The 26369-nt window shown below is 44.9% G+C and overlaps 2 protein-coding genes across 4 annotated transcripts; one reads left to right on the top strand and one right to left on the bottom strand.

The window, feature by feature from the left end:
* Positions 1 to 80: 80 nt before the first annotated feature.
* On the bottom strand, positions 81 to 21070 carry LOC146175854 (ras-related protein Rab-32B-like). The gene is made up of 9 exons (XM_084582215.1): positions 20806 to 21070; positions 19627 to 19735; positions 19283 to 19315; positions 18821 to 18917; positions 18683 to 18739; positions 18570 to 18602; positions 18177 to 18204; positions 14286 to 14469; positions 81 to 10273 (listed from the first exon to the last, which is right to left on the bottom strand). The coding sequence occupies exons 2-9, from the start codon at positions 19724 to 19726 to the stop codon at positions 10134 to 10136; spliced, it is 672 nt and encodes a 223-aa protein (XP_084438341.1). The 5' UTR covers positions 19727 to 19735; positions 20806 to 21070; the 3' UTR covers positions 81 to 10133.
* LOC146175853 (uncharacterized) lies at positions 21062 to 26257 on the top strand. 3 transcript variants are annotated; one of them, XM_084582213.1, is made up of 7 exons: positions 21062 to 21166; positions 22329 to 22352; positions 22957 to 23157; positions 23239 to 23342; positions 23848 to 24144; positions 24604 to 24660; positions 25888 to 26257. In XM_084582213.1, the coding sequence occupies exons 2-7, from the start codon at positions 22350 to 22352 to the stop codon at positions 26240 to 26242; spliced, it is 1017 nt and encodes a 338-aa protein (XP_084438339.1). In that variant the 5' UTR covers positions 21062 to 21166; positions 22329 to 22349; the 3' UTR covers positions 26243 to 26257. The 3 variants fall into 3 exon arrangements, with proteins under 3 accessions (XP_084438339.1, XP_084438338.1, XP_084438340.1); XM_084582212.1 differs by lacking the exon at positions 21062 to 21166 and adding an exon at positions 21529 to 21682; XM_084582214.1 differs by lacking the exons at positions 21062 to 21166; positions 25888 to 26257 and adding exons at positions 21537 to 21682; positions 24918 to 25379.
* Positions 26258 to 26369: the final 112 nt, after the last annotated feature.

Genomic DNA, 26369 nt, shown 5'->3' with positions numbered 1-26369 from the left:
GCTGAATAGCTGCGTTTGTGACCAACACACCACAATAAAAATAAGAATAACAATAATAAGAACACACACCACAATAAGAATAAAATTCATGAAAACTTTAATTAACGGCAAATGCTGGCTCGCTCAGTTCAGTCCAGTGACCAATGGTACAGACAGAAACAGTACCAAACTCTGCGCAGCCACTGCCCAAACTTTACCTGACAATCTCATTTCATCACAAGTGTTCCCTTAATCATTGTATAATGTTTGAAAAAATGAGCAAAACTTATGCCTTCAAACCACTCCTGTTCATACAGTGAACGACTTGAACTCAACCACATTTACCACAATAAGTGATGCAGAAAATTAAAACAAAGCTCATATACTAAACATAACATATGAAACATCACCTGCACAGCAACCGGCTATTTTTTGTTCATAAAATAGCCGGAAATTTAATATCGAAATGTGTGTTGTGAGAAAACGGCTCCAATATATGCTCTACATTTGTACAAAACCAACAAGATTTTCAAGGCAAAGTACCATTCATCGCTTACAGTAGACCGACATCACAGTTTTCACAAACAAAGCACTTCAGGCACGTTCAAAGTGAAACAGCTCGATTGAACAAGAGTGGTCTTCCGACAAAATACACATGTGGACTACTGCAATACACAAATAAATGTTGAAGGCATGCCAGCACACCTTGAAAAAGAAACAAAGGCACCCAATGCCAGCATCGGGCTGCTGAAAAGTGCAAAAACAGTTACATGTATGCACAGTAAATGTAAAACAATACTATGACAAATATGCCCAGGAACAAAGCTGCATCACCGTGAAAGCACGCTGCCCGCTCCATCACAATGTTGCCGAGATTACACTAGCGGCAAAGGCTTGGGGCACAAAGTAGCATGACATGCAAATTCTTCCCTGCTACAGTGTCAATGGAGGAGCCGACAATAAAGTGAAAATTTTTCTCCCAAAAAATTAACGAAAACTGCAGGTGCACTCATTACGTAGGGCAATATACTGGCAAGATATTTTAACATTTTTACAGCCAAGCAAAGTTAAGTGCATTCATTGTGCCCTCATTATGCGGGTGCATCTATTATGCCAGGAAACAGCACTGTTATGCTGCACTGCGGGGCATAAAGGGAGGTCTTAGTGCAATAGGACTGAGTTGCAGCAAGTCGGGTGGGATAACCCAACTGCATTTCTTCATCACATCTTTCACCTTGTAGCAGGCTCAACCTCTTTGTGATCCACCTTTGGAGGATAAGTGCTGCTCACTCTAGATGCACGAGGCTTTGTAGTTTGGCCGGGTTGCCATTGGAAGCAACGGACATAGCCAGCCAATGAACTGTCAGCATCACGGCGGCTACAACTCAGTCCTCGCACCTTCTGACCCCTTTCCCTTCTTTCCACACTGTAATGTTATTGAGAAATAGTGCCACTCAAGACTTCAGCACTTCACTTACAAACACAACAACAGCCCATTCAATGAACATGTGCCTCATAGAGAATGAACACTAGTTCCAATCAGTGAACGCTTAGAACACTGCCTTCACAGCAGTCGCCGCTCCCAGGACTATGAACGTACATCTCTGCTTTGGGCTGCTAACAAGCATACAAGAGCTAATACGCTCTCCAAGACACAAACACGACCTTGCCATAGAAGCTCCCGCTTCCCAACGGCTTCAAACAGCAAAAAATATCACTGCATGCCGACTGCAGTGAGGACCTGTGTATTATCTAGCATGCAGCCAGCACAGCTCCTTGGCATCATCAGGTGAACATCCAGGTTATAGGTTTTAAAAACTAAAGAAGGGGAAAATATCGAACCATGCATGCTGTAAACAAATTATGCATGTGCAAAAAGTGAATATTACGCCCCTTCTAACATCCAGTTCTCTTAGTACCGGTGGCAACAAACCTGAAGGAGACAGCTTGTGAGATTTTGGCCACCTACTTTCCCAGCTGTGTCAACCGGAAATAAGAGATTCTTAAAAGATTAACACGTGATCAATGTGACTCGTGCCGCAGTGTGTGCGTTGGCCTTTGTGTTTTCTGCCAAGCATGCAGCCGCTAATGTGCTCAGACCATGCGATCGGAGAGAGTGATCCAGTCCATCAATCGTCCTGTAACATGTCCCCTTCCCCATCTTCACTACAGTTTCCCTCTCACCAGCACCCCTCTCCCTCTTGAAAGCAGAAAAGGACCTTTCCCGCTCTGCACCATCTCTGGCTTCACACACAGCCACCAATGCCTGAAACTTTTTGCAAATGATGTGCATTCTAATGATGGTGTATTAAAATGTTAAATTGCAGGATTTAACATTCCAAAGCAATGCATGGCCTGTGAGGGATGCTGTAGTGCAAGACTTCGAATTTTTTTGCGAACTCGGGGTCATTGACGAACACTGGCGTCGTACAGCACACTGGCGCCTTTTTCAATTCGCCACCATCGAAACACAGCAACCACGGCTGGGATTAACGAGGCTGACTCGCTGCACATGTGGAATGCAAAAGAGAATGCTGAACAACATTCCATACACTACCAGAAGGATAAATGGCCTTAGTGTCAATGCATAATGTGCCATACCGTTGAAAACTGAAATTTAAAAAACACGTTTCAACCTTGAGACAGCTTAATGCTATGCAGCCTCTGGAAAGGCTCGGTATATTGCATATGGGGTTTAACGGAGAACTCTGATGTTTTTTCAGCCTCCTCGAATTTTACTAAAGCTTTCACTACACTCGTTATTCATTTTGCAGTGGTTCAACGGCAACCTTGGGTGTGCTATGTCACTGGACGCACGATCATATTTTTGCTCTGCATTTAATGCGAAAACAAAAGTTTGAGCCTGCCTTCTTTTGGTCATTTCAGGCATAGTGACTCCAGCTGTAACTACTACAGTTGCTAGTTTAACTACTTAAAATGAACACGACAGGTTTCGTGGCCATATGGAACCTACTTTCCAGTTCAGTTTTCTAATCTCCGCTGTTTAAGAATACTTCTACTTGGTATCCTGAAATATTTTTTTGCACGAGACAGAGGGGAGTCCAAAAAACTCAACAGGGTTATGAATTCAAAATTTTAAAGCAATCTCCCAGAGTTGCCCTTTAACCCCAAAGAAACATCAGCCGAGAGGGGAACCACAGTGGAGGGGATTGTTTTCGACCACCTGCAGTCTTCTGACATGCAACAGCATGGATGTTACACAAGCACCTCGTGTTTCCCCTCTGTCGAAAATGCGGCCGTCACGGCAGGAATCAAACCGAAGCCCTCAGGCTCAGCAACACATCACCCATTCAGCCACTGCAGTGGAATGCTCCTATAAAGCTGCCTGCTATAATTAGATACCATAACAGAATCGCAGTCCTTTCCGCTGATCAGTACACCCCCCTCTATCCTCAACGAAAAAGTTTTCCACTCAGAAGGCTCGCTACAGCCCCCCTCAAAAAAGACATTTCACAAAATGCTTTGTGCGGTACCCCAGGGCACGGCCTAAGGGTTTCTAAGGCAGTGTTCATGCTTTACATACTGCTGATACAGTTTTATGGCAAGTGTACCACCCATGCATTCATCTCTAAAAAATATGTGGCAGTTAAAATATCGGTCAGTAAAAGGTATTGGAATGTCATTACCCAGTTAAAACCAGTGCATCTTTTAGCTGCAGCAACTGGGCTTGTGAAAGACAAACATAAGCGCTTGAAACACTTCTGAATAACAAAGTTGGAAACGGAACGCCGCCTCAGCAAAATGGTTCACATGAATGGTACAAAACATGTAAAAGTGCAAAACATTCACTAAAGATCAAGTGATGGTTAAACAAACAACAAAATAAAAGGCTAAGAAAAGCAGTGATGTATGCAATACAAAACTTGAAAGCTGCTTTTACCCTGTATCCATTGGCTGCAGTGATGTGAAAAGTTACGCAAGGAGCACATTTCGGGAAAGAGACACATGCGTAGACCTTAGCAAAAGCTACACAAAGCTCAATATAAATAGAGAACAGGATTCCTACATGAATGCTGATGAGCACTTCAATTTAGCTAGACTTTCCTTCTTTTTTTGCCTACTAGTGGCAATTCACTCCCAACCAAGGCTAGTAGGCGGCAGAGAAACCCTTGCACCAAATGAGAAAGCAAGTAAAACTGCATACAGCTCTTACAGATAAACATGTTAAGTGAGCCTCTGCTCCTCATGCAAAATACTCTGCCACAAGAAAAGGCCTTAAAGATGCGGATTTTGATCAGCTGGGGAACCTACCAGGAAGACAACATCAGCTGTGAAAGAATGCACCAGGATGAAAAGCTACTACGCCAGCGGCTTTGACGACTTCACTGGCATCTACATTTGACCATAGTGCCCGCAAGAGAAATTTATCATTTTGAATGCTAGAAGCAGTTCCAAAGTCTCAGTAATCACAGATCAAAACATTCCACAGTCACGATTTGAGCAGTCATTTTGTGGTGCACCAGCATAGTTCTAAACCATAAGGGACGTTCAATATCAAGCTTTCATAATGCTTAACAACAAGCCATGACCAGCATAACTATGATAGGTACACTTAAGCACACCAAAAAGAGTGGAATGCAACAGCATTACAAGCAACACTGCTGCGGCAGATTTCTGTAAATGTAATCCAAAGTGCGCACTGATGTATTTTTTAGAACCTACAGTAGGTCAGAATCAACCCAACGAACCTGGGTTGGTTGTCAGCCATAGTAAGACAGAGGCAGCACTGACGCCATCCCAAACTATGCCGATCTGTCTAGGCATGTCTGCATACAACCAAGGGCAGCCGCCAACTGACACTATGCCTGCCACCGCTCTTGGTCACGTCCCAAGAGCAGCCAAATGGACACTCGGCCATGTTACATAACCTTATGGAGTCATCAACCTCTTGACCAAACAGGGAATTTGCCATGACGTTTGCACTAGAATTTACTAACACGTTGGGTTTCCCTGCTCATATTGAAGCTAATGTTATTGCATTAATACTAATAATAATAATTTTAAAAAAACACGATTTGCACATAGTTTGCATGCCAGGTGGAAACAATTAGACAACAGTTACTGCTGTCAGCATCATAATTAAATAAAATCAATAAATTTTCTGATTACAGTCCTCTTTCCGACTGGCTCTCAACTAAATTGGTGGGCTTATGCCAGAGAGTGAGCTTTACCGCAAGCTTTTCCCAATGTTTCACAGTTGTTGCAAACAGCTCTTAAACAAAGTATTTCATCTCGCAATGGGGTGCAGCAACAGGTGACGTTGGCATCTATTCCCCCTGAACTAGAGCTAACAAGGTATGTGAGGACACATTATGTGGTGAAGTTCTGATTTCTTGAAAAATGGCACATTCCTGAGAAATGTTCGCACGACCAATGACTTGGCAGAATTTGACACATTAGTTAGAATTTGGCCTGCGCAATTGTTGGTTTCCAGTCTTGAAGCAACACTAATTAAATGAAATAATTTTAGAGCAAATATTTCAATTACATCTAATGCTCTGTAACAGTACTGTAAACAAAAAAACCTTGGAGAGCACTGAAGTTTGACAACACTAATTAAAGCTGAGCAGCCTTCTGGAAAAACGGCCACCAGGAATTGGGGGAGTAGACTACATGCAGAGTGTTGGGTCCAAGACCTGTCACTGTGGTCTTAACATTGACTGCGTTGCTGCATAGCTGCCATTTTTAAGCGGTGACTATGTCACGGGCATCTTTCAAGCGTAGGCATGGTGCACCCAGTGGTGCCCCGTGCCAGCCATTGGTAAGGGGCACACATTTCCATGTGCCTTTAGTTCATGCCATCGTGCTTGATTAGTGGATTTCATGCGAAGAAAAGCAGCTGTAGCATTTTCAGTCAGCTCACATGCATTTTGCTGAAGTTAAGGGAGCTAAGCATCCTCTAGAATGCTAGGTCCGGACAGATCTGGGCCTGCTCAAGTCTGCTGTCGCAAGCAGCTCCAACATGCATGTGGCGCATAACAAAGACGTCCACGGATTCGGAGCTTCAACTGCACGCAGACAGTGGTGCCATCTCGAGGTGGCAAGCTGAACCGAACCCACATGAAGCAGGCATTGCAGAAACTTAATTCATTTGAAAGGAAGACTAACAATTTGACACTCAAGAGTCTGGATCAAATTGAATTGAGCACTTTACTACTTGGTCAACTATTCCAAATTCATTCTGAATTCGAATCTACAAGAAAAGCCATAAATAGGAGCAACCGACGAGTCTTACAAGTTCGTTTTTGAAGTGAAAGCTTCACTACGCCAGCCAGCTCCAGCCTTCAGCGCCAGTGTAGGTGGGTGCCTGAAAGAGCGCCAACTCGAGTCTCTCCTTTCATGTGGGAGGGTGATGTTAGAATCAGCCTGCCATGACATTTTAATTCATGTTACCCCTATACCCCACAGACAAGTTCATCACCGGCATGAAAGTGGGTTCTACATAGAACACCGGTGAACTTTGACGCGTTCAATGAAATGCTGGTTGTGTTCAATGCAGCGCTCGGTTGCCCACAGCAAAATCTTTCGCTCCGCATTCGGTACAGCAGCGTTGAATTCCTCCAATTTTTTTTTTAAATCCCAACGCAGCCAAGAAAAAAAATTTTACGACTATATGCAGAGGAGATCAAACCAGAGCTAAAAACCAACTTTCTCAAGGAAATCCCCTGTCGGAAGTAAATAAGAAGAGGTCACTGTGGAAGCACTTAGCATTTTTCTATCGTTAATGTAGTTAATAGCGCTAGCTGTGCGGAGATTGTCCAATGATCTAATTGGATTTATCCTTCTAAAGGTGCCTTCCTCAGAGAGCGTTTCCATGCGGCTCTCTTACTGATATCAGACATCTAGCTCATATGGTTGACGCTGGATAGGCATAAAAAATTAGTCTATTCAAAATTCCAGTCAATTCTAAGTTGGTCATTTTACAGAACTCTTCAAGCAACGAAAACATTACGTGTGAGTACTTAGGAGAGTAGTTAAGCATTATTCCTCATTGCAAAGTATTTTCATGGCTTTCCGCAGTCCCAAAATTTGTAATGGCAACTTTACTGAAGTAAGTGAGAAATCAGTGCGTCGCCAAGCAAATAAAAATTCTAGAGGGCACTTTGGAGCACTAAAGTGCAATGAGGCATAAGCCATTAATAGCGCGGTAGATCGTAGCCCTCCACTACGGCACCTCTCATCTCCCTCTCTCCTTTCACTCCCACCTTCCTCCCTTCCTTTACAGCATGAAGAATTGCGACCGAGACTGCGCCTTTTCTATCTTGTAAATCAATTCCAAATGCCGCTGATGCCTGCTGTACTAACGCCTCCTAGAAATCTGGGTCTACATTTGTTTGCTGCGTGGTGCGGCGTTCGAGGAAGCGACAAATGAAAGGCACCGCACGGACGCCTAGATCGGACACCCGGCGGGGTCAGCTTCGTATATGCATGAATCGCCTGGTGACGTCATGACCTGTCGTGACGGTGCATCGCACGCCCCTTGGCGAACACAACCAGCATTTCTTTGAATGCATCAAAGTTCACCGGCGTTCTATAATTTGTTTACAGGAAAGGAAAGGCGCAGTATCTGTCACTCGCAGAATCCCGCTATCATCCTCACAGTAGACAAGGGGAATTATGAACAGCGTTTCACGATCCGGGGCGTGGCGCAGTGGTAAAGCGCTCGGCTGGAGAACCAAGGGATGGAGGTTTGATTCCCGGTGGAGACAACGTTTATTAGTTTATTTTTAACTCTCGCTCTCGAAAGCGTGACACCTCTGCTGACAACCTTCTGCCGACAACGATGAGGCATTAAAGGCTTTCGCCTTAATAAGTAGACTTTGGTTGGCATACAAATATCCATGACATGAATGACCACCCCACCAGCTGTTTCATTGTTCACCTCCAAGTGACTCCAACTTTCAAAAGCCTAGAAATTTACCACACCCATTTTAGTGGAGAATCAGCGCAGCAGCATACTTCCATGCAGGAAAAGTTACAGTTTAAATTTAAAGCAGGATAGAAGTTGTGCCCAAACAAGAGCGGGTTGTAATTGGCAGCATAGCGCTTGGAGCACTTTTTCTTGCTCTAGGCTTGTGTACAGTCGGCAACCGAGAAATTCTGACCTTTCACTTTTCGAGCACGACCCACAGAACTGAAGCATATAACAACACCTGAAATTTCTGGCGCACTACAACTGATCGCTTGATTTTTTCGACCTCATTCGCATTCATCTCAACTCTACTGCCCATAGCTAAGCATCCATATAATATGTATGGTGGAATTAATCCAGACTTCAAAGAGGCCAAAAATGTGACCAAATAACGCAAAATTCGAGCCAGAAAAGAGCCTATTATAAGCGGACATATCTTTAGGGGTTCATTCAGATCACACTGTTCTTTGATGTCGCACGTTTGAAAAACTTCTTTTCTGACGAAATTAGATGGCGCCGACCAAAAGAAAAGGACGAGATGACGTTGTCCACCAGTGGCTACCTGTACACGTCATGGACTCTGTAGGCTGCAAGCTAATCCCGCTACCCAGAAATGAGTCGCGATTCCCTATGTTCCTAGCATCAGAAAACCTTTGGCGCATATATTACGGTCCTACGAAGTAAAGCCCGCGCATGTGCCAGCTCGAAAACTGAGGAATCAGCTTGTAAGTCAAAGACAAGCTGAAGAAGGAAAAGCTCCCAGGTGTGTATTCGACACCATGTGCGGACTGCCCGTCTGTGTACACCGGCGAGTCGGGTGACTTTGAGCGAAGATTACGTGATCATCAGTGACATCAGAAACAGGCGTGCAGATCAAAATGCACTTGCCGAGCACTCAGTGTTCGCCGCTCACATCATAGACTGGGCAGAGGCACGTGTGATCGCAAAAGAAAAGGACAAAAAGTCACGGCTCTATCTGGAATCGCTGATTATTCAGACGACAGCAAAAACGCTTAATCGGGATGACGGAAATTTGCCCCCGATCTACACCAGGTGCCTAGGTTTCGGTTGCGCCATCTAATTTCGTCATGTACCATCCCAACCAGATGGGCTTCTGTCAGACACCAGACTCCAAGCAGTCTTTTCTTGCTGAATGCAGAAAAATCTCGTTAATTCCACCTTCAAGGGGCAAGAGAAATGTTGAAATTATCAAATGGCCCTAAAAAGCCGCCAATGATGGTTCATGGTTAATGAAGTGCTTTGCTTTGTGCATACAGTCAGGAATGTCAAAGAAATTATACAAAATCATGAGCGCCTTTGTGGTCCCTTTCACAGTGCAGCACAGTAGCAGTGGTGGTCCATCGTAGAGGCAATTGAAAGGACACTGCTAGCGACAATTATTCCCTCACTTTGTGTCCACCTGGCCGTACAGACTAAAATGCAAAATAGCCTTTTTGTACTGCTTATAATTTGTCTTTGAAACAACAATAACAAAAAAAATCACAAAGCTCAAATTTTAACAGTCCTTACAGCAAAATGTCACCCGCAGGTCAGTTCTTGTCAGTGGGCATTCCTCAGCCCCAGCAGTTAAAGGAACTTATGGCCAGCTTATGGCCAGATTCTAATGCAACAGATATGTGGCGGTGGTCTTTGCAAGTATTTGAGCCAAATTTAAAAGCTGTGCACAGACCCTAATATTTAGACAATTTTTAAAAACTGCTCCTCGCAATTGATTGGGTGACACTTCACAGCACATTCTTAGTATGGTGATGCGAACAGGAAATCAGGTGTGCCCAAGTGACGCGGATCGGACATGGAGTGCAGTCGTCCGCTTTCTTCTAAAATATTTTTTTCGTATATTTCGTTCGACTTGCACTCAAGGCCACTTTGTCCTCTCTACAAGTGGCAAAGTGGTGTCACTACAGGTTAAACCCTGTACTGTAGTCCAATACAAGTTTTCAAAATTTAGTAACCGATGCAGGAGGCACAAGCATTATGCGAGTAAATACGGTAGCATAACCGTTCGTTGACTATGTGTAATTTCTTGCAACTTTTGAGCAGGTTTGAAAAGTACAATTCTGTGCCACTGGGTGGCGCAGCAATGTACAGATATCATCATCAGCTAAATTTCAAAGCCTATCCCTGAGGCAGATTTTGAAATGTGGAACACATGGAACACACGGAGGAGATTTTTGCAACTACTAGCAGGAGCCCCACAAGCTCACGAGCGACAGCAGGACTTCTTGCTGGGCTGCGTTGTGCGCATTCCAAGCCGCTTGAGAGACTGGTCACGAGGGCCAGCCACACTGCCTTCCTCTCGCTGGGCCAGCACCTCCTCCACTAGGCAACGCATGGCCTCATCTGGAACACGAACGAAAACATTAAAGAGACACCAAGGTCAGACTGAAGTCTGTCTGCATCAAGAGGTTAATGCTGTCTGTTCTTGATCAGCAGTCAAAAAAAGGGTGGAACACATATTTTTTCATAGACATCTACCACCCACTTGTGTTGAAAGGTGCAACAAATGATTACCGGCTGTAAGCCATCTCAGGCAGAGCGAGCAGTGCAATATCGGGCCTACAAATGCAACATGGCATAGGAGACAGTCTAAACTGTGCGCGAAAAAAATTATATAACCTACAAAAAACTTGCTCAAGTAGAAACTTCGTTACTGTGCAATCAGACTATAACATCGACAGAGCGTGTTGAATAAGTCACAAGCATTTATTTCCAAAATCTGCCAGCTTTAGTCTCCCGCCATTTCAAAATCAGCACTGTGGTGTGATTGTAGCAGTTCTTAGAAACCTAGAACAACGGACAAACAATACAGTGAACTACACCAAATAATTGGATATTTGCAAAAAAAAAGAAGGAGAGAAACTGCTGCTTTCTTGTGCAAACATCACTAAAACGGTGCCCCGTGCCAAAAGCAGTTCACTGTGGAGGGAAACATGCCTTGCTAACAAGAAACTGGAAATATTTCGCCGTGAATGAAATTTTGTTGGAGTGCTGTCCAATGTAATGGGGTTGGACAAATGGTATAATTCCCCATGACGAATACAGCTCAAGGCTGGTGGTGAAAGGGTTAAGCCGACGGGTTAAGTCGACCTCTTTTGTAACAGACATCAGGTCTAGAATACATTTGGTAATAAAGGACAATCTTCTACTTTCGGGCATATAGCCTATTCTGTATATATTAAATTATTGCTTATTATGAACTCTCAGAATATATCCTTCAAAATTCCATGAAAAAGTATAGCAGTGCTGTTCACGTTTATTATGCTCCCTTTAAGAAAAAAACATTCGATATAACGAACTTTAGGCCATGCCCCTGCAAGGGGCACCTCTCTTAATGGCGCTCCAAACACCACTTTTCACTTAAAGAGGTGGATAGGCTGAATGTTATTGAGCTCCAGGAAGCATTGAATACAAAGTACAATGAAATTTTATTGGCCCTACAATGCCTTTTAATGCTATCAGATAGTACCAAAACTAAACATAAGGTTTCATGCTTCTTAGGAAAGAGGAACATTTGTATCAGCAATGCAAACACCATGAGGAAAAACTAAGGAGATAGGACAGAGGACTAGACCCCTGTCCTATCTCCTTTTTTCCTGATTGTGTTCGCGCTGATACAAATGTTCCTCTTTCCCAAGAAGCATGAAACCTTATGTTTAGCTTTGGGACTATGTGATAGCATTAAAAGGCATTGTAGGGCCAAGTAAAAGGGCAACCGACTAGCCGGGCAGATCATGTTCATGTTAACAATAATCAGAAAACAGCAATGTTTATTTACAGACCTTAAAGACATTTAAGCACATTTGGAGCCATTTTTATCCCTTGCTGGGCACATTTAGCCTTTGAGATGGTTAAGCTGCCTAAACACCATTTTCCCATCATCTCCTCATGTGCTTGGAGAGCGTAAAAATAAAGAATTGATTCAATAATGGGCACAACATGCTATTCAGTCATGTTGCTACAAGGATTTCATAAACCAAGTAGCAGATTATGCATGCATCTGGAGGAATATAACGTAGAAACAGGCACTCGAGAACCACTTTCAAGCCTGACCCATGGTAGGGCAACAAACTAAAGACAGAGTGCAGGCGAAAAGCAAACAAACTGGAGTCTCGAACCTGGTTTGAAGGTTTTAGGTTTGTTAAAGTGGTGAAGGTTTTGTAATTTCCAGTGGAATTACCATGCCGAAATGCTGTATGGCCGTCAGGAGCACAAATGTGCCTGATATGCAAGAATGTGCGCATCACACGTTTCCAAAGCGTAGAAAACACACGAAAAACAAATTGCAGTCCATGTCGGTGCTTGGCGTTAATTCGCAGACCTGCAAATTTATGTTATCGTTGCTTGCTTCCCTCACAATATTCCCAAATACAATGTGCACCCATTTGCCGAGTGTTCTACGGGGAGCAGCAGCCCACGAACATGCCACAACTACACTGGCTAAAAGTCCGACTGCACCCCTATCAATGTCATTTCCTGCAATTAGTAAGGAACACCTTAAGAAACAACAGTGTCTGAGAGCGATTACTGAAGCCCTCGCTTCAGTTGCGAATGTTCTATTTTGTTATTATAGTCCTCTCTCTCTTGACATACTACAAGAAAACATTTCCTATTACAAAGTAGAAAATTTATTCCAGTTAGGGCTGTAAAACCGTATGACAAGATGAATGTCGCTTCTGCTTGAAAATGGCCTTCCGTCTGGCAAGTTTTGCAATGTGACACTGCTGTCATGCGCAGAAGCCGGTATCCAGTGCACCTGTTGTGTGGCGAAGCCAGCCCAACTGACTGCATGGACTACTTCACTGCTGAAAGGAATGCCGAAATTAACTTGAATCTAATTTTATTCCAGTTATTATTGCATTTATGATGTACCTGTACCACTAAAAGCGTGACACCCCACATACCATTTGAGAAAGTGGACGTTGATCTCCACTATCACATAATGGGAAATGTTGGATAGTGGCTTGCGCAAACTACCTTACTCAGTATCGTGAAACGGTAGCCCTAACAGTGGCTCCATCCTAATGTGTCCTGTTTTCTTCTCGCGACAATAATCATCCACCACGGACTCCCCCCGAGTTATTACTAGCGATCGTGATCACAAGTGCACCACTGACTTAGTGGAGCAGTTGCTTCATTTGTGTGCTTGCCATTTTTGATGTGCACTGCCTTACCATCCCAAAACGAATGGCTTAACTGAACACATGATCCATACTATCATGAACATGCTGCCCAAATGTTGATACCAATCACAAGAATTGAAAGAGCGTCCTACCGTTTATCACCTGCGCTTTCAACACTGCCCACCATAAAACTACTGGCTTCAGCCAATTCTTTGTGCTGTATGCTTGCCCTCCGCAATATCCCCAGGACACCATCCTTCCATTTCCTGCCACTTGACGAAGACTTCTTTGTAGTGGAGACAATTCTGCTGAAGAAGCCCGTTGCCTTTGTACTCTTGTACCTCAGGATTGTTGGTAAGCATGCTGCGAGGCTGACTGCCGTCACACCACTTGACAACCTGGGGATTCGGTTTTGCTGTGACAGCCTATCAAGAAGCAGGGTTTGTTCCGAAAGCTGCTGAGCCACTATGATGAACGCTTTGCAGTCTTTTCCCAACTCAGCAACCTAAATTATCGCATTGTGCACCTCACGACAAGTAGCAGTCGTTCCACGAAAAGTGAAGTCGCATATGCTGCTCATTTGAAGCTCTTCTGTTCATGTGACATTTAACTCGCCCTGCGGACTTTGGCTGCATAAAGACACCCAGAAAAGGACGATGGTGGGAAAGGGAGAGAACGAAGGGTCGGCTCGTGCTGGAGAACTAGCAAGCAGACTCAGCTGGCTTCCAATGCTCTTCCTACGGGCAATGAACACTTGTTCGTAGCAAATGAATCGGATCTTTTACGATCAGTGGTAGCTTTTCCCAAAGCACTGCCAGCAATGCAAGCTCCACTGGTAACGTTTAAATATGTAGTATTTCTTTTTAAATTTCCTTTAAAAAGCTACTGATGTAGCTATTACATGAATGCAGCCATTACAGCTTATATGTGGTATACTGCAGTTCTTAACCTTTATTTGCAGACGCAGCTATGAACCATTTGAACTATGAACTAAAGAGACCAGCAGGAAATTTACAGTAACATTAAAGCCCTATGAAGTTCTTTTGCTCTTTTCTTTAAATGACAGCTTGACAGCTGACAAGTGTGTTATGATGCTTCACTGCAAAAACAAAGACAACTTCGAATGGCAGTGGCATACAAACAGGGCCAGTGGCTGAAATTTTCATCGCCACTGCAGGACCACTTGTAAATGGTGCTGACCAGAAAACAGCCGGCCACCACTTTCCCCTTACTGATATTGATGTCCTCCTTGGCAGAGGTGGGGAACCAGCCGGCGAACCCGTGCTCCTGGCAGAAGGAGCTGAGGAAGCCGGCATTGATGGGCTGGGTGCCCAGATCACACTTGTTTGCAACCAGCAGCACTGGTAGTGGCCGCCCATTCGGCAGCTCCACCTTGGCAGCAAGGTCGGCCTTCCACTGCACACAGAGCCGCCACGTTGCGGAACATAGCCCATGGGAAATGCCAAACAGTAGAGGGCATCTGATTAATTTCAACCACCAGCGGTTCTTTCACATGAGCCGAACAGCTGCTAAGGCCCGAATTTGATCCCACGAACTTAAGACAAGCAGCAAAACACTGTAGCAACCAAGCCATCATAGCAGGTAACTTATCACTCAATAACCCGACTCAGACAAGGAACTTGAGCTTAGCACTTGAGGACAAGGGCCACTGCTCAGCAATCAACTTATTTCACAAACTTTATGCAAAGTGCAATAATGAAAAACTGGTACAGTCTAAAGCATCATTAGAGCTCATTTTCAGTGCGCACTATTTGACGGGTGAATACGTTCTTCAATAAATCTCCAGTTGATAGTATTTACCATGGAGTTTTCAGTGTGACAACCTTTTCGGCGCGACACGCAGCTGATTTATTTGGTGCGGTGCCCCACCAGCGTATTTAAATGATAAAAGCTTGGCGACAATCTTGATTCATTATTCCTCAATTTGCACCAGCGCCCAGACTGGTCTGGAAGCTCACAAATCATGTATATCTGTTGCAGAGAGGTCATGTGGAGGATGTGGTTGTCTCAAGTGACTACGAGGGCCGCAACCTAGGCAAACTGTGAGTATGGCAAGCTACCCCTTAACATGTATGCGTATTTAGTGTTTGTTTATTGCAAAAAAGAAAAGAATTGGCTTTTGGACTGCGGCATCTGCGTGCCATCGATGCACGAAGTCACCTGAGCTGCTGCGGCGGAAATAAATGGACAGCGAGTGGGCGGTGAGAGAAAATGAAGAGGAGAGTGATAGGAAGCAAGGACTGGGATCTGCAGTTGATAGTTCAGTAGTCGTTTATTGTGTTCCATCTTTCAGGCAAGTTGCTTAGCGTAATTTAGCACTTCCTACATTTGAAGCATGTTTCTTGCACTTTACATTTTATGCCAAGTCTTTGCAAAGTTCATACAAAAAAAAAAAAAGTTTTATGCTTCACTACAATGCTTGTCCTGTCATGCAAAAGACGCATGACAATAAAAAAAAAGAAAAGGAAAGTTTTAGGAAAGTTTGTCCGTCCCAATCTGCCAAATCTATAAGCTAAAAATGAAGCTTTTTCCAGCAAGTGTACTACTAGTACACTTGCTGGAAAAAGTTTAGTAACACCAACAACTAGTAGCACCAGTAACAAAGATGCGACTATTGCAATGGCTTCCAAGAGCAAATTTTCAGCATCCAGTCGCTGCACCAAAAGCTGTATGCAAGACAGATCACTAAGGTGCTTCACACGAATGCACCTGTAATACAATCTGTACTCGAAGACAGCTTTCTGTGCCTCTGCAGTCAAAGCTATGAGGGTGGTGCTTTCCTCCCATTGTCATTACCCCAAGTATTTCAGGCACATCTCACCTTAGTTATTGTTTCAGTTCTACCTTTATGCCAAGTTAATATTTTTCAAGCCACTAACTGTGCAGAAATGAGTTTCTTTACATCACTGAAGGTCTATGTGAACGCAAATTCGAGACTACTGATAGCCCACGCGGCATATATTGTTAAAACAAGCGCATTGAGAAACCACACAGAAACTGGCGGAGAGACACAGTAGATGCGGCCCATGTACGCTTCACAGGATCCCCAACAGGTGGTGCGGCATGAGCACGGCATATGCACTTCTTATATTCCATCCATCCATCCTGACGATGTAATGCCCTATACTAATTCTGCAACGGTATAATATTCCAGAGCAGAAGCTGCAAAACTTTCATCATGACTATACTCTGCTATGCAGTAAACTGTGCATTATGGTTGTGTAGCTTTCACTACATGGCTGCAAAAAGTGGTCCCTAAATACAGAACGAGCCTTCAGTCCCTGTATGGTTGCCTTCTTTGTTACAGATGGTGACATAGAAGAAATTATTATTTGGAAGTGGGGCGATCTCAAATGTCAACAAAACTGCCGTCGAGTTCGCATTGGTGCAATCGATGTTATTCTGCTGCTTCCAGTGCAAATTTTTTCTATGACAGCAGCGGCCAAGAGTCAAAAGACAACTTCACAAGCTCAGACTTGGATGATGAAGCAGTCAAATATCAGCCTGCAACTTCAACTAGTGTCCCAAGGAGTGCATACTTTCAACTACGGCTCACTCTAGAGCGGTAACACATGCTCGCTATGTGTTCCGTTTTGTTTTAATTTGTTAGGGTTCCAGCAACAAACAAAGCTGCGACATATGAGTTGGCTCCTCCAGAGCTTCAAGTGCGAAGCTCTGTCAGCAACAGCGAGCGAGTTGGAGCACCCAGATATCAAAGAACAGCTCCTAGAGTAGATTCCCAACTTTGATGCCAAACTAGGCCTACTCCACCATCTATAAAACATGCTAGCTGTAAACCACAGAGAATTTGAAAATGAAAAAACTTAACTGCAGTATAAGAAGAGGAAGACCGAGCTAAAAGCAAGTTTTTTTTAGCAAATTATGAGAATGGCAAGCTTTCATATTATAGTCGATCACAAGTCAAGAATACAGCGGTAAATACTCCTCAAAGGAGGTGCACCAGCCAATGGCATCTCAATGCTGCTCCTTCTCCAGACGGGGGACGCAGCCTTTGTCCACATCTCCCAAGGTTGGGCAGTTTCTTCCTTTCCTTTTTTCTGCAAACTGAACCCTATCACCAACACTATGTCTTTCGTTATCTATTACGTGAGAGCAGGGGTTCTTTTAGTGCCACAGTTGCAGGGAGCTTCCTCTCTGCTGATGCCACTGGTTGGAGGGATTCATTTGAGGTGTATTGGCACTGCATTCTAGACTTGTAACTAGGGGTGTGCAAATATTCCAAATTTCGAGTATGAATCAAATGTGTTTGTTATTTGATTTGTATTTGAGAAACTGATATTCGAGTTTTTTGAACATTCGAATATACACCGAAAACCTTCCAATTCCCCGCAATGCAATGCTCATCCTCAAAACGCGATGGACAGTGTGCACAATGTGAATCAGAAAAATGCTGTCTCACATCTGTTTCATCTCTAAAGGAGGCAACCATCATGCAGGTGTTCATCAGATAAAAGTAGTGAAATGCAAACGTTTTTCGGCAGTTTTTTCAGGCCCATTCCATAATTTACGCTTTCGGTCAACTTTAACATTTTTTCTGGTCCCTTTAACGCTGAGTTAACGACAAATTACTGTATTCAGCAGCGATATCACAGTTCCATCCAGTTTGATTTAGGTCGTTCCTATATACTAAGCAGGTATACAAAATCATGCATAAAACTTAAGACTAGATTTTGCAGTAGGGTATACGCTTCAGTGTAATCCTAGTGTAATTTTGTTAGCAAATACTATATACATACCGGAACAAGCAAGGCAAAGAATGCTTGCTAAAAAAAAAATATGACAGTGAAAACTTGTGAGTGTCTATGATCTATGATCCTTAATCAAATGAAGTGAAAAAGCAAGTTGTTATTTATGACAATAAAAAAAAAAAAAAAAAAAAAAGCTTTCCTTGTAAGGTTGGAATGCTTGCAGTGATGAACTCCAACTATCTACCATTTTCATGCCTCACACAACGCAAACCTTGGCCAATAACTGCGCACTGTCACCTGCAGGTTGTTTCAAAGCCAAAAGGTAAAACACTGCCACCTGTGCCCACCTGTTGCACGCAGCGGCATAAAAAGGAAGTAGCCAATTCCACAAACCTTCAGCACGGAATGCAGGGTCGTTGGCCTGCAACAAACACACATAGAAAAATAAAATATCAGAAAACCCATAAGCAGCTGTGCTTTAAAACAAAACGTGGAATCTCCAACGTGCAGGAGACTCGTAGCCGCATATAAATCTTGTCGCTTCAGTAGAAGCACAAAGAGCAGTTTATAGGGACAGCACGCTTATGACAAAAAGGAAGAGAAAATGAAAAGGTTTCCGTTTTCACTGCACTCCATTCCTTTACAGCGCTTTAAGAGCCACGCTTGACAACAGACACCACAGATAGAATTCTCACATTAAACTAACGCCCACACTTACTCAAATGCTTTGCCCATGAGAGTTTATAGGGCCCAAGTAGACAAGAGAAGAAAAGTCGCTATGCTTACCTGGACAGGTCATAGACTATCACAGCAGCAGTGCTGAAGGGAGCAAACAAGAGAACCACGTCAGGCAGCAGCAAGGGACACAAAGTCAAAGAACAAGCAGCAGTCATACTTACGCATACTTGTAGTACACCCTTGTCATGTACCCAAAGCGCTCATGTCCAGCAATATCCCTAGGTAGAAAAAGAGTTTCACATGGATGAAGAATGTTAAAATTTATTATGCATGCTTTAAAAGCGAAATTATAAACTCACCACAGCTGAAGGGTTATCTGTTTGCGGCTATCCCACAGAAGGTGCTTTAAAGCGAAGTCAACTCCAATGGTGATTTTGTACGCTGGATTGAAGACACCTGTCAAACCCATTTAAAAATTAAGCCATTAACACATGTGTGCACTCCACTTGCAAGCCACAAAAGGAAAAGTAAGCAGCAGAATGTCATCTAAGCAAGGCTATTCCTTTTGACAAATTTTTGCCGGTGTAACGCATTCGAAACAATAAGCAAGAAGCAATTTCACCACTCTAATGAATCATCCATCATATTTATGCACTTAATATGCTGCCACTCGAAATTGCAGAAATCATGGCAAGACAACGAAAGCATACAATGACGTATACTACAGTACATCATATAACAAAATGTTCAGAAATGACTCCTATATCACAATGCTATAATAAAGGCATATATAGACATTAAGGATAACCAGTTATGCGTACCTTCTGTGTAACGCCGGATCAGTGAAGTCTTTCCTGAAAAAGAACCCAGAAAGGAATATTGAGTTGATATTAACCGCATTAAGCCAGTAAATGTGCCCATGTATAATGTACTCACTCTTTGAAAGATATGCTTAATGCCGGGCATAAAAGCAAGCATTAGAGCAAAGCATGCAAAAATCACCACATTGCCACTACTACTACAAAAATGACAAATGACCAAATTTAACAATGCTTATATATGCGTTATGAGGCTCTCATCAGCACAGATGTTTCATTCTATAATAGTAATATTTTATCATTTGTCCTATTAGCTACTGGGCCTGACTTTGCACAACGTAGCTTACCAACGCCAAAATCTCCTATCACCAGGACCTTAAATAGCAGATCCTCGATGTCGTATTTTGTGGAGTCGAAGACTCCGCTCAACCTGTTTGGTGTCGACATCTTGTGGACCTGGAAGAAATTGAACCAGATCTATGAAGTTTTGAGAGAGAGAGAGGGAGAGATACAATTTTAATAGTAGCAGATGTCTGCCTGGTACTGATCCTAGCATGCTACTCGTGATGAGGGTGACAGAGAAAGGAAGGGTAAGGGAAAAATGAATAAAAAAAAAAAGGAGAAGCAATCTGTGGCACACACTTTCACACACGCATAATTACACAAAGATGAGTTTCAAAGGGTCTCTATCAACTCTGTGTCCTTAAAAGTTATTAAAGCCTCTGTAGCTCGCGCAGCCGAAGATGACCCATATGAAGTTTTGGTGCATCAAGATAAACACTAGGCATACCCGGGGCGCTGACAGGTGAGCCAAAGTGCCATTCTATCTGCAGCCTTCCAGATTAAAACAGTTAGATCCTACACAAAGAGGTGACCTTCGTATTTTGTTTATACTAGCATTATCACGATGCGCAGATGTAAAGGTACTTGAAAAATAAACATTTATGTGCAACTGAACACCCAGAGTGAAGAAAAGAAAATAAGAAAATAAAGTCGAGGCATTTTATTGCAGTACCGTTAAAACCTCCCATTCGTTTCCCAGTTCCCTTTACTATGGAGGCAGAGCCAAGGCAACTAATGTTTACTGGAGCTAACCGAACCGCCAAACCGCTGCATTTGTTTTTGTTGCAATTCCACGGTGAAAGGGTAAAAAGAGATAAGGAGAACGCGACGTGGTGGAATGCGGTGTAATGAATTAGGCCGACCGACAATCAAGCACTTTTATCCACATGCAGCATACAGTAAACACTAAAGGGGGAGGGGGATCTTATTTAGAACTCTCTCTACACTGCGATGCAGAACTAAATAACTAAACAAGAAACAAATCAAACCTGGATGTGACATATTTTCTACTAAGACAGGGTTTTAGAAAAGGGTTCCCCATTCTCCTCAAGTTGGGCCCTGCACATTACAACGGAGAATGTGCGTTGAAATGTCCACTCAAGTCACAGCCTCCCAAAAACTGCGGGAAAATCGGACGGCAGCTGCCCGCGCCAACACAGATATAAGGAAAGTTGGAAACTTACCTTGGCAAGGCGAATCCATGAGACAACATGGCACTAATGGTCGGGAAACTAGCGGAAACTAATAACGCAGCGTTCCTAGCCGCATGATGCCACTTGCGCGCTCTTCTACACACTTTTTTTTACACACTGAAGAATGCGCTCAAACATACGCTACACAAAACGACACACACACGTGTCTCAGCGTCCTCATGAGTCACCTGGCGACCGTGAGCCAATCACCGTCTTCGTTCCAGAAACACGTTTTGTGATTGGACTGCATCGACAGGCACAAGGCGCGGAGCAACTCTTGCTCTCTTCTCATCACAGCAGATAAAACGCAAGAGCAACTTCACAGCTTCCAGGAACACAACAAAAGCCAAAGGTGAATTTTACGATCCTGCAAAGTTTTCAATGCGGGAGCTACATTTATCATCAGTGATTTTAATGTCTTTAAGTAGGTTACTGTTTCGGAGCGCCCTGTAAAGATTCACATCAGGACGGAAAAAGTACTCTTTCTATTGGCGCATTAGCGCGCTATTTGCGCGCGGAGCAATATTTCATGCACCCGATTTCATGTTTAGTTTATTGTGCCTAGTGGCCAATGTAGCTAATACTGGAGAATTTTTTTTACATGAAATTACTATTGTTGCTTGCTTTGTATGCGTATCAAAATGGGGCGGTGAATATCACAGCTTTTTCTGCCCTAAGAAGCCGTTCAACAACTTTCTCTACTACGTTTCCTTTCTGTGACGTCACCAGTCACGCACTCAATTACGATCACGTGACCGCCGAGCTCTTCTTGTAGGAGGGCTGCGGAAGGTGGGTCTGCGTTGCATTTGGGCGCTCGTCGGCTTTTGCGTTTCAAAGGGCCTTCTTCTTCTGGGGAAGAAAACCTTTCGTGAGTGGAAAATACTGCTTCTTTGTCTTCAAACACGTAGTGTTTTAGTGTTGTTTAGTTCGAAATTGGAAGCGAAATCTTGCTGTAAGTACGCCGGCAACATGGCGCTCGAGCTTGCCGCCTTTGTTCGAGTTATGTGGCAACGTGGTCGTGCAGTAGACCCAGTTTTAGATATAAAGGGCTGGGTTTCGGAAAGCGTTGTTGCAGTTCGGCTGGAGAAAACATTTTTTTTTTTTTTGTATCGTTTGCACCGAAGTAATTCGTGTGCGGAAGAGGTGCGTTGTTCCGTATGCTTGAAGCGCTAGAAGCAAGTCCACCATCTTGGGGCGAGTGTCATTGTTCCGCACGGCACGCACATTCTTTTTAATGGCACACGCATCGATTTCTCCGAATCTGTTGTACTGCGTACGCTTCTCGGGCGCAGAGGCGAGGTCGCTTTCGCATACGCTTGCTTTAGCGTTGCCAATGGTTTTGTTTCCCACTGAACTTGTCCCTTACATTCTGCGTGTTACCAGCCTTGCATAAATTGTGTGCAACGCCAAGGTTGAACTCGTGGCACTGGCGCTCATTCTGTTCACGTCACCTTACATGTGGCGTGGCTTATCTGATACCGTCTAATCGTGCGTCCATTTTATTTCCGCCCTAGGTTTGTGCAAGAAGCGATACAATGGTGAGTCTACGGCTTTTTCATTTTTTTTTTCTTTTTCGTGCGCTTAGCACGCCGCAGGAAGTGCGCGTTCTGCGGTTGGCTAACTTTCTGCCGCGTAAAACAAAACCGCCATTCGGGGAAATGCTTACGCCCATGCCTAAAGCGTGCCTTTAGGCATGGGCGTAAGTATTTCCAGGCACGCCGTAGGAAATGGAAAAAAAAAAAACGCTGGCATGTTTTGTTCGTTCCGTGTTGCTGCATAGGGACTCATGACTGTTCCCTTTGCGCATTATGTACTGTACTGCCCATATTTCTTAATAGCAATGCGGCGGCGTAGTTGAGGCAAGCGTTGCGACTGCTCTAGCAGTAAAAGTTCGTTCTGCAGGTACAACTGGTCTGGAAATGGAGCACGTGGCTGTTGGTTTAGCACGATTTTCTCTCGTTTTATGGACAATGTTTCAAAGAAGCACAAGTAATGTATACCGCCGAAGTGATGCGTACGAAGTGTCGGGTCGCGGTATTACCGAGAACAAGCGCCGCCCGCAGCCACGCGTTCCCAATTTCGTGGCGTTTGCACCTGTGTCTCGCGTGTACTACAATTTGCCCGCCCGTCGTGCTGTTTCAGCCGAAGCTGTACGTGGGCAGCCTTCCTGAGGGTTGCGATGCGGCCTCGCTGGAGGCGCTGTTCGCCAAGTACGGCAAGGTGGAGGAGTGCGACATCGTTAAGAACTACGCTTTCGTGCACATGAGCTCGGAGGACGAGTCCAAGGTGGCCATCGACGCCCTGCACAACTCAGAGTTTATGGGCGGCAAAATCACCGTGGAGGTAAGGCCGGTACCGCACATTCCCCGAGGTGCGCCGCGGGTTGGACGCCATGTGAAAGTTTTTGCCTTTCCCCTGTTACAGGCGTCCCACAGCAAGGTTCGGCCCAAGCCTGGCATGGGCGGACGGGGCCAGTGCTACCGCTGTGGCCGCCAGGGCCACTGGTCCAAAGAGTGCCCCCGAAACCCGTAAGGCATAAACTGGTATCTTATGCATGAATGTTGCAGTTGCATATAAAACTTGATTAAAATTACGTGTTCAGCGTTCGTGCATGTTTGGGAGACATGGCATGTCGTGAGCAGACAGCCTGTGGTCACACTTGGTGCTAGTTGCCTGTTTTTGCCTTAGTTTTTACTGCTTTTAGTAAACTAGTGGCGTCGCCATTATCAGTGGCGGGTGGGGGCGTCCCTGGTATTTTTGGTGCAAGTCTGCACGCATATTTAAACAATATTTTTTTTTTTTTTCATCAATGATAGTCAAATTGGTCTTATTTGTAGTTGTGAAATACAACATTAAAGATATTTATAACAAAGGGACCCGACTGGTTCCTCCAACTGATCGGGTTAAGGGGGAAAAAACTTAATTTGAGAGTAACTGGTTGCATTGGGGCCAGGTTCCACATGATGTACTCTCATACTTAGTTGAAATGTGGCAGTGCCCAGTCTTACATTGTTCGTGTGCTGTTTGTTGCAGGAACGCCCGCTTTGGTGCGGCTGTGCCTATGCTTCCGCCTGGTGGAGGTGGACCCCTTGCACGCTACCCCGGTGTCGGTGGTGGGCCCGATCGGCTGGGCTACGGCTCAGGTGGTCCTGACCGGTTTTTGGACAGGGGCGGCGCCTACGGCGACAGGGGCTTTGGGGCTGCGCCCGGCTATGGCGACCGCATGCGACCCTATCCTGACCCGTATGAGCGCCGGGCTGCTCCGCCACCGCCCCCGTCGGCTGCTCGCGACGACTTCTACTACTACCGCCGACCGTATGAGGACTTCGGGTGAGCACAATTTCTTCGCCTGCCCAGTGTTGGTTGGCTTGCGGGTAGCCTGGGAAATATGGCTGTAGAAATGCGTGCTTGGAGAACGGTGGGTGAGCTACAAGCACTCACTTGTGCTTGCAGTTCGTTAGTCCTCTAGAGTTTGTATGGCTGTAGACATGCGTGCTTGGAGAACGGTGGGTGAGCTACAAGCACTCACTTGTGCTTGCAGTTCGTTAGTCCTCTAGAGTTTGTATGTTAGGCATCCTCTTTGTATTGATACTGCCATTCACCAGTGAGTGATTTCTGTTATCTTTGGTCTTGTTGGGGTTGTGAAGTTGTGTGCACGAGAGTATTGGGCCATATTTTGGTGTACTGAACGTCCTGCCCACCGGCTTTCATGCACTCCTTGATATAATATGTGGTAATATGAAAAGTGCCATTGCCGCTAATATGTGCTGCGCCAATCCCTCTTTACAGAAGCAGCTACTATGGCTCGCAAGATGGGCCAAGCCAGAGCTATGGAAACGGGTACAGGTGAGCTGGCTTTTTAAATACTCACATGGTTCTTTTCTTCTCGTGAGAGCACTGCGGTGGTGGACTTGTGTGGCTAGTGGTTGCATTCTCCCTTGTCGAGCATGTTTTAGCCGGGAGGGACAGGTAGGGAGTGCATGGTGTCTCGTATGGTTGGTGATGCCCAGACAGGCACTCTTGTCGTTGGGGGCTCAGGTGTTGATGGGTGGTGTGCGCACCCGTCTGCTAACGCGTGGCTGCGTGCCCTCTCTCTTCTCCAGTTATTCGACCGAGCGGACGGCGTACCCCAGCGCGTCGCGTACCCCCGCGTTCTAACGAGAGAGCGCGCGTCGCGTCTACACGAACGGACTTGGGGCGGTCTCTGGACGCGCTTCACGGACTGCCGGAGGTCGCGTCGTGGCTAGCCGGACGTTGTGCGTGTTTCGCCGTGCTCTGCTGCAAGAATCCAGGGGTCTCTCGCGACATAGCACATGCCTCTGCCCTCCTACCAGCATTTTTTTTCCCTCTCCCCTGTACCCTTTTTCATCACCTCTAAAGAAGGCAAAGCAGTCCCCATTGATGTCATTGAGCAGTGTACAATTTTTTCTTGTATCGTGAGAAACACCCTACATCATGTGAGTAGCAGACATTTCTTTCGCCATTGCTTTTGAGTAGAGATGTTTTCATACTGACTGTGAATAAAGGATGCGGTGCGTCGCAGGCGTGCACCTCGTGGTATGGAAGTTGCGTGTCACGTTTTTTTTGTGCTGTTCTTCTTGTGGGGAACTCGCGTCGTTGGGCAGGCAGCAAGTTTAGCCGCGTGGAGTGGTGCAACAAGCAGATTTACTCTGCATTACCGAGTTGCGCAAACTGTTCACCCGGAGCACATAACCATTTTATGCTCGACGGTTTAGTCACCCGTGAGCGTGCTAGAGATGGTCATTAGGGTAATGTTGCTACAGGCAGCGCATCAGAAGCAGAAGCAGCGCCGGGGCTTGTAGTGGAGGTCCTCGGTGGTTTCCTAGTGGTTTTGACTTCCCCGAATTCTTGAGATCGTAAGCATTTGCATTATTTGCAGATGCTAACAATATGCTCGGTGCACCATCTGTCAGGGAAGCTGCCGTTGGGGCGCCTTAGTAGCCAGGCTCGAGATGCGCAAACGGGTGCTCTCACCGAAGCTGAACGATCTCAAGTTCCTTGTTGAACCAGAGCCTCGTGTGGCACTGGGCGGGGTCTCTCTCTCCATCACAGGTGTGCAGACTGGCCAACTCCTTGCAGCAAGTGGACAAGCCTGCAGATCTTGACACTGGTGCTGGTCTGGTATGTGCTCTTCGCGCATTCTTTTGCAGGTATCTCTAGCATTCGGATGGACTTCGGTATTGTTCAGGGAAAGCATAGCAACACACAGGACAAGAAAGAATGTGATAGCACAACTCAAACTAGCTACTCTTTAATGCCTTGTGCAGAATCTGTAAAAGTTGGTAGTTGGTGTGTAGTGCCATTTTGTACTTCCTTGTCCTGTGAGTTGTGCTGTTTCCTCTTGAAGGTGGTGTGCCAACTTGCTCAAGTCTGCTTTAATAAAAGTTGTTGCCTCTGTGTGTGGTGATCTTCAGTGAGCGTGCACTGTGCCTCTGTGCATGGCAATGGTGCCTCTGGTGACTTCTATTTGTATGACACATCACATTTTATACTGCATCTTATACCAAGCTGGGGCAAATTGTCTACCATTTGCA

This window comes from Amblyomma maculatum, chromosome 10 (assembly GCF_055883805.1).
Source record: "Amblyomma maculatum isolate TAMU_Amacu chromosome 10, ASM5588380v1, whole genome shotgun sequence".
Taxonomy (NCBI): domain Eukaryota; kingdom Metazoa; phylum Arthropoda; class Arachnida; order Ixodida; family Ixodidae; genus Amblyomma; species Amblyomma maculatum.
The sequence above is the reverse complement of the archived record's forward strand: the minus strand, read 5'-3'. Positions and strand labels throughout refer to the sequence as shown.